This window comes from Elephas maximus, chromosome 15, assembly GCF_024166365.1.
Source record: "Elephas maximus indicus isolate mEleMax1 chromosome 15, mEleMax1 primary haplotype, whole genome shotgun sequence".
Taxonomy (NCBI): domain Eukaryota; kingdom Metazoa; phylum Chordata; class Mammalia; order Proboscidea; family Elephantidae; genus Elephas; species Elephas maximus.
Window position 1 is genome coordinate 51,927,240 of NC_064833.1, and position 14,790 is coordinate 51,942,029.

At 38.0% G+C, this 14,790-nt stretch overlaps 1 protein-coding gene across 2 annotated transcripts in view; it reads left to right on the plus strand.

The window, feature by feature from the left end:
* Positions 1-1,377: 1,377 nt before the first annotated feature.
* NBN (nibrin) overlaps positions 1,378-14,790 on the plus strand; it is a 35,614-nt gene continuing 22,201 nt past the window's right edge. Inside the window, exons 1-8 of one of the 2 annotated variants that reach the window (XM_049853996.1) lie at positions 1,378-1,570; positions 4,168-4,301; positions 5,856-6,004; positions 6,448-6,607; positions 9,230-9,333; positions 11,000-11,117; positions 11,748-11,941; positions 13,590-13,687. In XM_049853996.1, coding sequence (XP_049709953.1) covers positions 1,534-1,570; positions 4,168-4,301; positions 5,856-6,004; positions 6,448-6,607; positions 9,230-9,333; positions 11,000-11,117; positions 11,748-11,941; positions 13,590-13,687 — 994 coding nt within the window. In that variant the 5' untranslated portion in view covers positions 1,378-1,533. The remainder of the gene's footprint in view (positions 1,571-4,167; positions 4,302-5,855; positions 6,005-6,447; positions 6,608-9,229; positions 9,334-10,999; positions 11,118-11,747; positions 11,942-13,589; positions 13,688-14,790) is intronic. The other variant, XM_049853995.1, reaches the window with a different exon arrangement.

Genomic DNA, 14,790 nt, shown 5'->3' on the forward strand with positions numbered 1-14,790 from the left:
GGTTTAAGGGAATTTTTGGAGGACAGGACAGTCTTCAAAATGTTCTTAAGGCTAAGGGTAAGGAACCAAAGAGAGAAGTTGAAGATGTATAGAAAAGAGGGTTAACTGATGAAGTAAAACCCTAGGGGAAATAAAGGAGATGGATTTATGTTAAGCACAAAAGGAGGGATTGGTCTTGAATTGAAGGGTCACATCATACCCTGAAAGCAGAGATAAGACCATAAGAATGAAGTGTAAGTATATATTTAAAATGAAAAAGAGTTTATCTTACAATGGAGGTAGGCACAGCATAGGATCAGAATTCGTAAGAAAGTTCTCGCATCAACTTCCTCAGTAAGATATGATGCCATGTTCTTTGAAGGAGGGCAGGAAATGAATAGATTTGAGGAGTTTGGCAAAGTTGTGAAACAGCTCCTTGGCTAATAGGATATGGATTTAAAAATCAAAGCGAGTAAAAGGGCTGACGAATCATGTTCTGTATTTCAACTGACATTAGAGGTTATGAATTTGCATCGGCTCCGTATTTTCAAAGATAGGCAGATTTTATCCAGGAGGCTCACTATAGAAGGCTGATTGTAGGATTGACTCATTGTTGGGGGATTTGTTAGGGTTCATTGCCAAGTGAGCTATAGAGTTGAGTGTAGCAATAAAAGTAGTTCAAGCTACAGATCCTGGTGTCTGGGTGCAGTAGTACAGGAGACCCTGAGCCAGTTTGATACAGATAGAAATGGAAAGGAAGAGTAGACTCTCCAGTATTTAGCACCTAAATTAGATTTGAAAATGTAACATGAAACAGAGGAATTCATTTGGTCTTGGAGAAGAGTAGAAATGATTGGATTTGGAATGAAATCCCTATTTTCACTATTATTACACTTATTAGGACACATGCAAAAGAATGACTACAATTTAAGAAATCGTAAATGAATGATCTTACATAACTGGTCAGTATTTTAATGTCTTTAATTAGAAACTTTCCTTATGTTACTTTGGAGCTAAGTTTAAAAATTCTTTTCATTCCCAATCAGAAAAAAAAAAAATCTTATATTCGTCATCACCTTAAAATGGACTCTACACCTCATACCCTTTTGTTGTTAGCTAGCTGCCCTAGAGTTGACTCCCAGCTCACGGGGCCTCACGTGTGACAGAGTAGAACCGTGCTCTATAGGGCTTTCTCGGCTGTAATCTTTACGAAAGCAGATTGCTAGGCCCTTCTTCTGAGTCAGCCACTGCGTGGCTTCCAATGGCCAATCTTGGTTTTGCAACCTGTCGCAAACCGCTTGCACCGCCCAGGCTCGTTCATGCGCTTTTAACACAGCATTTTTCCATCCAGCTTGCGATGTTTCCATCCTAGCCACGAGGTGGCGATGGGCGCCCAGATCCCACTCCTGCCTCAACTCCGAAGGCAGGCGCCGCTCCAGGGAGCCCGGGAGCGCGCACGTCCCGGAGCCCGCGGCCGTTGCCGGCGCTGGTGACGCATACGTGGTTGGGCGCGGTTACACGCTCGCCGCTGCCAGGCCCTGAGGAACCGGACCCATGTGGAAGCTACTCCCTGCCACGGGCGCGGCCCCAGGTAACGGCGGAAGGGAGGCGTCGGTGGCCCATTTCCCGGGAACGGCTGCCGTGGGGACAGGGTTTGCGAAACGATGTTTCCGGTGCATTCTCGTCCCTCTTGCCGGCTTCCGGCGCCTCCTCCATTCCCGCCCTGGGAGATGGCGGAAGCGGGATGAGAGGGAATGACGTGTATTTTGATGTCTGGGGGTCGCGCGGTCTTCCCGGAAAGCGCGGTGACTTCCGAGCAGGTTTTAGTCCGGATGGTGGAGTACGCGTAGGGCGACGGGCCCTTCGGTGACTTGCGCCTTCTCGCCCGATCTTAATTCTCAGTGGTTGAGACCACCGCCCCTGGGGATGATTCTATTTGGGGCCCTTGATGGCCTGCAGAATTAATTGAGCTTTGGCCGAATACCTGCTGTGACATCCCATCTGTTAAGCTTTTAGGGAATAAAAGTTCACAATACGTTATCACCCGTGCGAGAACACACAGTGGTGACTCTGCCTCGAGCACATTATCTTTGCAAAGTACCACAGATAGGACTTGGGGAAATGGCAACCACAGGAATGCATAATTGGTTTTACTTTTTGCATAATGTCATCAGGACAGCTGAAAAAGTAGTTACATTTTTGTTTTTGTTTTTCTTTTCTGCGTGTGCAGCAGTGGAAAATGGCTATCCCATGTTAACAGGTTGCCTAGCATATGTAAATCCTTGTTAGTTGATGGAAAGGTGCAGAGTTATATAGCATATGATTGGTCCTTGCCCTCAGGTAATTTATATTATGATTGGAAAAAATAGGATGTGTGTAGATGCCAAATTGACAGTATAAGGCAATACTAGGAAGACTAAACTAATGGTAGGGAAAATAGATACTACAACGGCTTAAACATAAAGTCCTCACTGTGACTTGGAATGCTTGCCAATGTGGGACATAAACTTTGTCTTGATGGGTGCCTAGGAGTCAGTCACACTAGAGGAACACAGCCTGTGGCTGGCTCTTAGGGTTCTTGAAGGGTGGTAGCAGAAAGCAAATGTCTTCAGCATTAGTGACCAGCATTCTTAACTTTTGGAGGGTCATGAACTCTTCAAAAGCTGATGGAAGTATGAACCCATTTTTCCAGAAGAAATGTAGATAAACCAACACACGAAATTGTTGTTACGTGCCATTGAGTCAATTCCAACTCACAGCAACCCTGTGTACAACACAAGGAAACACTGCCCAGTCCTGCACCATTCGCACAGTTGAGGAGCCCATTGCTGCAGCCACTGTGCCAATCCATCTCTTCGAGGGTCTTCCTCTTTTTCACTGACTGTCGCCTTTACCGGGCTTGATGGAAAAGTACTTCACGCATCTGTCAGTTTGTCACACTTTGGTGGCTTGCATGTTGCTGTAACGCTAGAAGCTGTGCCACTAGCGTTTCAAATACCAGCAGGGTCACCCATGTTGGACAGGTTTCAGTTGAGCTTCCAGACTAAGACAGACTAGGAAGAAGGACCTAGTGGACTACTCCTGAAAGATTTATCCCGTGAAAACCTTATGAATAGCAGCGGAACAGAAAATTGTTCCCTTGAAATGGTCTACTCTAACTTAAGATCTCTAATTAACAAGAGATAATCTAAACACTTTAAAATGGTATTCAAAGCTTTCCTGGTCCACTTCTTCCTTGTCTGGTTTATCTGCCCTAATCTTCCTGTTGTGTGCTGTAGAATCGATCTTCCTACTACTCTCCTAATGGATGTTGTTCTCCCAAACTAAAACTCCTTAAGTCTCCAGTGTATTTGTTGTTAGGCTGACAATTTGTGATTCCCAACATTTTTTTTTTAAACCAATAACCCTTTCCAACACTGTTTGAAATGCTACCTTTAACATAAACAGAATGCTCATGTAAATATACATGAATCTAGCCTGGATTTTATTGCATTGATCTATGTTGTTTACTCTTGATCCAAAACTAAGCTTTTTAATTATTATACCTTTATGGCATATTTTGCCATCTGGTAGGGCAAATTCCTATAATATTATTCAGTTTTTTCTTGACTATTTTTTTTACATTGTATTTTCCAAATGAAGTTTTGAGTCAGTTTGTCAAGTTCCAGGGTGGTGGAAACGGTTAAGCACTGGACTACTAGCCAAAAGGTTGGCGGCTCAAACCCACCCAGAGGTACCTCAGAAGACAGGCCTGGCAACCTGCTTCCGAAAGGTCACAGTCTTGAAAACCCTGTAGGGTGGTTCTACTCGGCACACATGGGGTCGCCATGAGTCAGAATTGACTTGACATGATCAACAATGTCAAGTTCCAAACGTGGTGTTGTGGTTTTGTCTGATGACACATTAAATGGATAAGTTAATTTTGGGGGAGAATTGATTCCTTTCAATATTGTTTTTCCTTTCGGAAGCGTAGAATGGCTTTCCATCTATTCAGATAATCTTTTATACCCTTCAGTGAGACTTTAATAAAAAACACAAGTTTGATTTCATGTAATGATTAATGCTTAAATAACAAAATTAAAATGTTTAAATATTTGTCATAGCTATGTTATATACATACATGTATGTTTATATATAAGTGTGTGTGTGTATCAAATTACTTTTCTCTTTTTTTAAAATTTCTTTTAGGAGAACCATACAGACTTTTGACTGGTGTTGAATACATTGTTGGAAGGAAAAACTGTAGAATTCTAATTGACAATGATCAGTCAATCAGTCGAAATCATGCTGTGTTAACTGCTAACTTTTCTGTAACCAACTCGGTATGTTACTAATTTTATTTTACTGGTTTGCAGAAAGGTAGTTGAAATCACAAGTGATTGCCTTGGCACATGTGTAAGAGAGATTTCGAAGAACTTTTCATTTCATAAAGCTATTCTTTTAAATGTTAAATACTTATACTTTGGCAGTAGTACCAGTGGTATGTGTTTATTTTGACCAGAATTTTACCTATGTTTTAAAAGCCTGTTTGTTTTAGTGACTTAGAAACTCAGAAGAGGTTGGGTATACTCATATTTATTTACTTCAGTGTTTATTGAGTGCTTACCGTGTGTCAGCGACTGTGCCTGGTAATAGAGCAGAGAACACACCATGGAGAATCCTGTTTTTAATGCAGCCATGTGAACACTGGCATTTCCTGTATAAGTTTTCACAATGAGAATTGATTTGTCTTACAAGGAAGAACGACTGTTGATTATGTTACACAGCTCCTTTGAATGATTTTTTTTTTAAATATAGTTTTTTGTTTGATTTTTTTAATCACAACTGTGGGGGATAGAAGTGATTAAAAAAATACAAATAGCTCTGCTGTTGATAATGCTGGTGGTAATAAGAAAGAAAAGCCATTATTTTGAGCAGAAATTGCATATAAGTAAGTGTTCGATTTGTTTGGTGATATTTAGGTTTTATGCCTGTATTTTAGGTATCAAACCAAAAACCAAACTCATTGCCATCCAGTCGATGTCGACTCATAGTGACCCTGTAGGACACAGTAGAACTGCCCTTAGGGTTTCCAAGGCTGTAAATCTTTACAAAAGGAGACTGCCTCATCTTTCTCCCGAGGAGAGGCTGGTGGGTTTGAACCACTGACCTTTCGGTTAGCAGTCGAATGCTTCACCACTTGTACCACCAGGGCTCCTTATTTTAGGCATAGAAAAGCATTGAAATTCCTACAGAAGAAGTAAAATTGTTGCTACAAACGTCAGAAACTAGCCTTTAATTCCCTTTTTTCTCATTCGACCAGTTTTTACAATGGGACATTGATAATGTAAAAAAAAAAAAAAATTGAGAATGATGCTATCATGTTATACACGAAACAGAACGTACACAGAAACACAGAATTCTCAAATACATGCAACTGATCGATCAGGAAAAATTTTCCCTGACTTGGAAAAAAGAAAAAAATGTATGTTCTGAGAGGGGCAATTAGGGGCAGCTATTAAAATTGGTGAATCCCTGGGTGGTGCAAATAGTTAACACTCTTGGTTGCTCAAGTCAATCCAGAGTCACCTTGGAAGAAAGAACTGGCGATCTGCTTCCAAAAAATCCGCCACGGAAAACCTCGTGGAGCATAGTCCTACTCTGACACACGTGGGCTCGCCTGGTTTGTTGTTTGTTGTTGTTGAGGAAATACGAATTGCTAGTTGAGTGATCATTCTGGGTAACCAAAGCAATAACTGTATTGTGTACTGTGTTGGGAGGTTGCCACCTATCTATTGCCTATTTAAAAAGTTGTCAACCTCCCTTTTCTTTTGAAACTTCCCCCCAGGAATTATAGTTACTAAGTGGTAAAAGACATTAACTTGTTGATTTTTCAGAGTCAGGCGGATGAAATTCCTATATTGACAATAAAAGATACTTCTAAGTATGGTACCTTTGTTAATGCCGAAAAAGTACAGACATGTGTTTCCCAAACTTTGAAGACAGGGGATAGAGTTACCTTTGGAGTTTTTGAAAGTAAATTCAGGTAAGAATTTTTTTAATTGATATTAAAATGGACAACTTTATTTGACACTGATCATTTTGTAAGGTAAAAGGCTATTTATGGATGATGAGCTGAAGACAATGTAATTTAGTACCTCCTTACCCCAGTAGTGAACTTTGTGCCACAGATGTTTACACCCTAGAGTGTTAACGTAGATGGTTATGACAGTGAATGAGGGGCCCTGAGAGCCTTGTCTGGAGCTACATGTGTTTGATTCTGCCTAGGTGAAATTATAACATTAACTTTGATCACTGTTTTTTCTTAACTTGGGCTAAAGACTTAGGGAGTGATAATTTCACACATTAGAAAGTATAATAGTACATAACAATGATTGCACATGATGGTAGCTTACAGTTTTGAAGTAGTATGAGTTGCCGTCACTCTAACTGCTAATATAACTTGATGTAACTTATTCTCATTCACAGAGTAGAGTACGAGCCTTTGGTTGCGTGCTCTTCTTGTTTAGATGTCCCTGGGAAAGCTGCTTTGAATCAAACTATTTTTCAACTTGGAGGACTTTCTGTAAACAACTGGACAGAAGAATGTACTCACCTTGTCATGACATCGGTTAAAGTTACCATTAAAGTAAGTTGAATGCATTGTTATTATGTTACAGTAAGTTCTGTGAGTTGAAGTTCTGCAGTTCCCCACTGTATACAAACCTTTAAGTCCTTTACTTTAAAAACTATCAGAACTGTTAGTTGTGAACCTGCAAATTTCCATCCCGTGCCTTTAGATGCTATGTAGGCCAAAATGGCTTTTCTGATGTCTTTTTTATTGTCTGAGGCAAGTAAAGGCACATAAAATTAGACTTTAATTTTGATTTACCCAGACCCTTGATTTAGCTTTTAAAAAAAATTATGTTATTCTTTCACCAAGAAGGCTTTATTTATATTGCACAGTTTGTTTTCAGCTTAAAAGGAAAACTACTATAGATCAACTGACAGTCTTCGAGGTTAACATCTCATCTCTCATCTATCAAGTTGTCTTCCTCCGGTCTGTGATATCCTCTCATGATCTCAAGCTCTTATATGTAGTATTCATTTAAGTCCCTAATCACAAAGACTTCTAAGTTCTTATAGTTTAATATTACCTTAATATGTTGTCATAACCTATAGATATACACAGATTTCACTTTTAGAAGATGCTGATTATTCATTAGCGCGATGATATATTTGGTATATTTTCAAATTTCACATTTCCGTCACATTTGGTTATAACAACAGCTAATAGAAGAAACATTGGGAGGTGAATTGTCTCCTTTTAAACAGGTTGATCCTGGATATATGGGATTGTTTTGGGTTAATACCTATAGTGAAAAGCAACAAATATTTAGATTCCTTTATTAGGTTATATAAAAATCCTTATAAGTTGAATTTAGTAATTAATATAATTACTTAAATTAGAATGCGTGTATATAGCTAAAGAGGTGTCATGGAGACAGGCTTGCTGCTCAGGTTAAACCGCAAGTTAAATTCATACCTTGGTGGAGCTATCTCTGATCGAGTGTCTCTCATCTTTGCAAGTTTATAAAATTGATTTTCTAAGTTCAGCAGCTTTATTAGCTTCAAAACCAAAAACCAAACTTGTTGCCATCGAGTTGATTCCAATTCATAGCGACCCTCTAGGGCAGAGTAGAACTGCCCCATAGGGTTATCCAAGGAGCAGCTGGTGGATTTGAACTGCCAGTCTTTGGGTGAGTAACCAAATGATTAACCACTGTGCTACTAGAGTTCCTTTATTAGCTTTAGAGGCGTACTAATTATGCTAATAAACCCACAGATAATAGATGAATAAATTGAAGTATCCATTTATTAGTTTACAGTACGGATATACCATCACAGGGACCAAAATATTTACATGTGGGATCCAGCACCGCCCCCTTGAGGATATCAAGGTATCTGAGAAGTGGAATAGGGAATCATGCCCCTGCTTGGTGGGTATGAAATAAGAACAAGGGCAGTTAGATGGGTCTGGAGAGATGCTTTACCGAGGCCGGAACAAAACCTGAAAAGGCACCCATTCACAAGAGCGTGCACTGTTCCAGTGACTGGGATGCCAATGTTCACTCATGGCTCTCCCATTGGAGAGTGCTGGATAAGCACCAACAGAGACTTGCTGAGTGGTCCTCCTCTTTCAGTATTTATGCTCAATCACATGCCAAAAAAAAGGAACTTTGTCTTTTTGTATATATGTATGTGTGTGTAGTAGTTAAGAGCTATGGCTGCTAACCAAGAGGTCATCAGTTCGAATCCACCAGGTGCTCCTTGGAAACTCTATGGGGCAGTTCTTCTCTGTCCTATAGGGTTGTTATGAGTCGGAATCAACTCGATGGCAGTGGGTTTATATATATGTAAACCCGTTGTCTATTCAATTCATAGCGACACAATAGACATATCTACACCAAAATATTTATATATGTATGTGTTTGTTTTTTGGTAAATTTTCCAGACATACAGATTTATGTATGTTTGTTTAAAATCATTTAATGTTACAAGCAGAAGGGAACTTTTAGAGCATTTCGTTCAATTATTATTTTCTGAAGAAGAATCTGAGGCATGGCACAATTAAATAATTTGCCCAGAGTTACATGTGTTGGAGCTTACTCAGTCCAGTGTTGTACATACCGCTTCACCTAGAAGTTATTTTATTCATGTTTGAGATTGGTGTTTTTCAGATTTGATTCTTGGGAGATACCCTAAAGTTGCTTCCTCCTATGTAGGTAATTCTCTGTTCTTAGAAGCCTGTGCACAAAGTATCTTCAGTTGGGTTATTTCCCAGGTGCATGCTGAATCTTATTTATATTTTCATTTATATTCCTAAGGGTGATATTTTCTAATCTTTCACATATTTTGTGGTTCTTATTTAAGTTTAGAGCTTAATTCATGTGTTAGTCAATTTTTTTCCCCTTCCTTTAACTATTTGTACTTATTTTGAACTTTATTCCAATCCTTTATAGTTAATCCTTTATTTACTTGTTTGGAAAGGTTTTAATCCATGGTTAAAGTCTTTGTGAAAGTCAAATAAGGCTGAACAGATTTTCTCTCTCATATTTATCTGTTTATACTGTCTTTTCTGGGTTACTAATTTCTAGGATATACTTTTAATATTTTAGTGTTTTTGAAATTGAAATACACCTTAAAATTGATTTATATGTCTTATGCTGCGTTGTTCCACACCCTAAAAAGCAGTTTTTCTTTATTTTAGACAATATGTGCACTCATTTGTGGATGTCCAATTGTAAAGCCAGAATATTTTACTGAATTTCTCCAAGCAGTTCAGTCCAATAAACAGCCTCCACAAATTGAAAGGTATGTATGCATTCTAGATATTTCATATAAGTAGGATTATACAATATTTGTCCTTCTCTATCTGACTGACTTCACTCAGCATAATGTTTTCCAGGTTCATGTATGTCAGAGAATATATCAGAACTTCATTCCTCTTTATGCCTAAATAACGTTCCATTGTATGTACATACCTTGTCTTGTTTATCCATTCACTCATTGATGCACACTTGGGTTGTTTTTACCTTTTGGCTATTGTGAATAGTGCTGCAATGAACACTGGTGCCCAAACTCACCCCCGTTGAGTCGATTCCAACTCATAGTGACCTTATAGGACAGAGTAGAACTGCCCCATAGGGTTTCCAAAGCTGTAAGTCTTTACGGAAGCAGACTGCCATCTTTTTCTCCTTTGAAGAGGCTGGTGGGTTTGAACCACCAATCTTTTGGTTAGCAGCCAAGCACTTAACCACTGTGCCACCAGGGCTTCTGAACATTGGTGTACACATATATTTTTAAAAGTAGGACAAATAGGATTTTAAAGTCAGTTATTGAGAAGATCAGAATAGTGCAGTAGCATGTATTCCACCCTGCCAACCATGTCTGCTCTCGCCTGCTGATCACCCACGCATTTGAGATTCCAGGTTCTAGAAATCACTACTTTAGAATAGACTTGGAGCATTGTTGTGAATTAAAACTCTTGCATTTGTGTTCTTCATTAAAATTTTGAATTGTTCAATAAGGATTCAGCTTTACTTTATGAAATACATGTATTGCCAAGGAAAAATCTGGGGAAAAACGTAAGCATATTAGTTCTAAAGTACTAAATGGTGGCTCTGATGACTGAAAAATTTTTCCTGACATTAGATGTTGCTCTGTGCAGATATTTAATTCTTGGTTCTTTAATGACTGATTATCCATGTTGTGAATTTCGCCCTTATATTGTCTTCCTATCATCATCATGATGCATAGTAATTTTTACTAGAAGATAGACACGTTGTCAGGCCGATCAGTTAGGAGCAGCTGTAGCAACAGATCTGATTATACAGAAAGATGAAACCATGAACCGATAAAGCCTTGGGGCTTACCTCTTGACTTCTCAGTTTTCTTCTTTTTCCCCATTTCCATGGACAATTAATATGTTTTTATTGCATCATAGTCTATTTTATTTTTTAGGTTATGTTCTTTAGCTAAAAATTATGATCCTTAATCTCACTTTGAAAATTTTATTTAAACTGAAAATGCTCATGTAAGTTTTGAGATTTCCTAAGCTTCTTCAAAGAGATGTATAACAAAGCATAGTATCCGTTCTAAGAATTAGAATGTGAACATTGTTAATACCTATTGGTCCTCAAACAAACATAAAATTCTAACAGAATTTGATCTTTGTAGATGCTATTTCTCTCAGCCTTTTGTAATTGACAAAACTTGTCTGATTTATCTGTGTTTAATATATATCTTTTTAATATTGTCTACATTCGATGATATATTTTTAGAAAATAAGAAACAATCCTATTATTCTATGTAGCACCTATTACCATATTTCTAGATAAAACCCTTTTTCTTTTTTAAATACTGTAAAGGTGTTATGGCGATTAAGCCTTTAATGTCTAGATAGCCAGCCCATTTATAAATGTAATAGCAAACATATAGAGTAGTATATAACTGGGGTATATTTTAATTACTTTTACAGCTTTTACCCACCTATTGATGAACCAGCTATCGGAAATAAAAATATCGATCTATCAGAGCGAAAGGAAAGAAAACAAATCTTCAAAGGGAAAACATTTGTATTTCTAAATGCCAAACAGGTAATATTGTAAGCTCAGTTTCCTCAATAGCAAACATCACAAACAAGGATAAATTATTAATATCTGTTATCCATAGTTGTTAATGCATTTCATTCTGGGACTTTGTGTAGCAGTGTGAAGTGGAATAAAAAAATTGATGAGGCTCCAGAACCTGCTCAGTGCCTATGAACACAACTATGATACTTACTGTTGTTACCTGCCATCGAGTTGGCCCTGATTCACTTTTGATAATTGGCCTAGTAATTGATTGTTAGAGGAGGTGGATAGAAAACTTTGGTGTGAGCCCTACCTGGTTGATTTAGTAAATATCTGTTAAATGTCTTCTGTGTGCCTAAATAGGGATCCCAAGAGTTTATGTTGTAGTGGAAAAACCATGTAAGCAAGCCCAAGTTAAATGACTGTGCGGTAAGTATGATGAGGAAAAACAGAAAATGTAATGATTGGAGGGCTACAGAAATACCTAGAAAGCTAATAATTTTCTTAGAGTGGAGCCCCGTTCAAGAAGTGGAGCCAATTCTACATGAATTTTATTTTAATTCTAAAATCGAAATTCATAAAGTTAATAAGGATATACTCAAGAAATTAAATTTGGCTATTTAAATTACTTTTTTTTTTCCTTTCCATTTTTAGCATAAGAAGTTAAGTTCAGCAGTTGTTTTTGGAGGTGGGCAAACTAGGTTGATAACAGAAGAAAATGAAGAAGAAGATGATTTCTTTTTAGCTCCTGGAACCTGTGTTGTTGATGTAGGGATAACAAATTCACAGACTTTAATTTCTGACTCTCAGAAAAACTGTATTCATTCAATTATGGATTTGCTCAAGAGGTACAGAATTATTCTTTATTGGTAGAAACATACAGTTAGGTTATTTCATATATAACTTTTTGGTTACACTCCACTTTCCAATGTTAAAAGTAGAAGCAAGAATTATAAAGGTTTTATCCTATAGGGTAGTCAAAAATTGATTCTCAGCATGCTGCCTCTCTCTGTTACTTTACACTTTAATAAAATTTGTAGAATTTACATTTCTACATTAGTAAGGTAGTATTTATTAAGTGTTTCTGTAGAATATGTGGCAGTTGCAAGAGTTAAAACTCTAGGTAAAAATTTTCCTGACATTATCTAGAGCTGAAATATACTTGTCCTTTGATGTTTATTATCCATTAAAAATGCACTTAAAGATTCCTATTGCTCATATATAGGGTATTACAGGAGAAATATCAGGTATCTTAGAATGGTGTTTGTACTGGGGAAAGAGACTGTGAAAGAGCTAGATCAAAGGTTTGTTTCCTAGACTCTTTATTGATAATAATTTTAGCGTTGTTGAAACCAAAATCTATTATAAATAGTAAGCTTAGCAGCCTGTTGACTAGATTTTTCTTTACCTAACAAAAAGTTGTTAGGGCCTAGGGTATTTATATGCCTGAAAAGGCCAAAGCCAGCTCACCACCAAAGGTTCAATTTTCCTTTCCCAGGAGTCCATCTGACCATGGGCATTGCTTTTTCTCTCATGGCTGAAATAAAAAGTGAATTCCAGTCATCTATCCTGTGAATATTTTATTTAAAGGAGATTTATTACATGCTGCAAAAAAGACACTGTATAAATAAAAATACCATCTTGCTACTCCAATGAATACTTACAATGGCCTTATTGTATTTTAGGTACAGAAAATATAGTGATAGACAAGATAGCCTTAGTCCCTGCCATATTGGAGCTCACTGACTAGAGGAGGAGACAGCTAAAAGACAAGTAAACAGATAGTTACAAATACATGTAAAGGAAACAGAATAACAGGACAGAGATGAGAACCTTATACTAAATAGAGAAGTCCTCTTTGAGCCAACATTTTACCTATAACATAACAATCTTTCAAAGAGTGAGAAGAATGTGCCAGGCAGGACAACAGTAGTAATAACTTCACTGATACAACATACTGTGGTAAGAGCTTTATGTACATTAAGACTTGTAATCCTCACACAACCCTGTTTGTATTTACGTTATGGCTCCCATTATACACATGAAGGAACTGAGACAAAAACAAGTTTGAGTTTGAGTAGAACACAGGTAGTGAGAAGAGAAGCACTCATTCCAGATTCCATGCTCTTCACCGTTGTATCACACTGTCTTTCAGTTTGTACAAAGGCCCTGAGGTAAGAAAGAACCTAGAGTGCAACCAAGAAGGGTTGCCCACAGGCTGATGCCTCCATCCTGAGTTGACATTTGGCTCTGTAGTCTTTGGCCTCAGTGATTTTTTGTTTGTTTTCTTTTGGTGGGGGAGGGTAATTTTATAGTTTCAGGAAGGCAATCACTTAAAATAACACCTGTCCACCGTATTTGAAATTCTTTTCATACCATAAAATTGTGATATTTCTTTAGGGGGAAAAAAAAGATTGATTCAGCTTGATAGCATCTTATTAATAGAAGTTGTTAGTTTTAATATGCCATTATACTTAAACTATCTTATTCTAATAGGCAGGGTCTTAGACCTATTCCTGAATCAGAAATTGGATTGGCAGTTATTTTCATGACTATGGAGAATTACTGTGATCCTCGGGGCCAGCCCGGTACAGGTAATTAAAACATCATTTTATTAATTCTTTAGTAACTTTGTTATGTAAATTGATTATAGGCTATATGCACATTACTCTTGCCAGGATTAATCATATACACCGTCTTTCACAACTCATTTACTTATTTATTTATTTATTCTATAAATATTTGTGGCTGTACCAGGCACTGTTCTAAGTGCTGGAGATACAGTGCTGACCAAATAAACAAGGTCCCTACTACTGTGGGCTTTATATCCTAAAGGTCCAGATTCAGACAGTAAACAAGCAAACACACATGATTTCAGAGAGGGACCAGTACAAGGAGGAAGATACAACAGCAATGACTGGCAGCAGGTTATTGTAGATGAGGTGGTCGGGGAAGGTCGCACTGAGAATGTGGCATTTGAGCCTCATGTGTCCTGAATGACCAAAATAAGGAAGCCATGTGAGAAACTGGGCAGTAGAAGGAACAGAGCACTCTGGCTTTTGTGTGGAAAATGGATCCTTTTGTTGTTATTGCTGTCGAGTCGTTTCCAACTCAAGGCAACCCCACGTGTTACAGAATAGAACTGCTCCGTAGGGTTTCCTTGGCTGTAATCTTTACAGAAGCATAATGCCAGGCTTTTTCTTCCATGATATAACTGTGTGGTTTCAAACTACCAACCTTTAGCTTAGCAGTCACGTGCAGGGGTCCAAAACAGAAGTAAGGATACCGGTGAGGGAGAGCCTGGTACCTTGGATCAGGGTCGTAGTGGTGGAGGTGCAGAAAAGGAACAGATTCAAGATTTATTTTGGAACTAGACTCAGCAGAAGTTGGCTGTGGAGGAGTTAGAAACAATTCTTGGTTTTTTGCCATGGAGTAACTGGGTGGATGGTGGCGCCACGTTCTGAAATAAGGAGTGCTTATCATAATCCTCTCAGAGCTGACTGTCATGAAAGCCAATGTACTTAGAGGCAGTCACTATTACCTCTTTGTCGTTTAGAAAACATTCCTATAGCTTTCTTGAAAATTAGCTAATGATGCCATCATAAAGATGGTGCCTTCATTCTCATCTTCCTGCTTTTTTGCCTTGGAGATTTTTACATTTATTCTCTCTGGTAACTTTTCTTTGCCTAGCTATCAA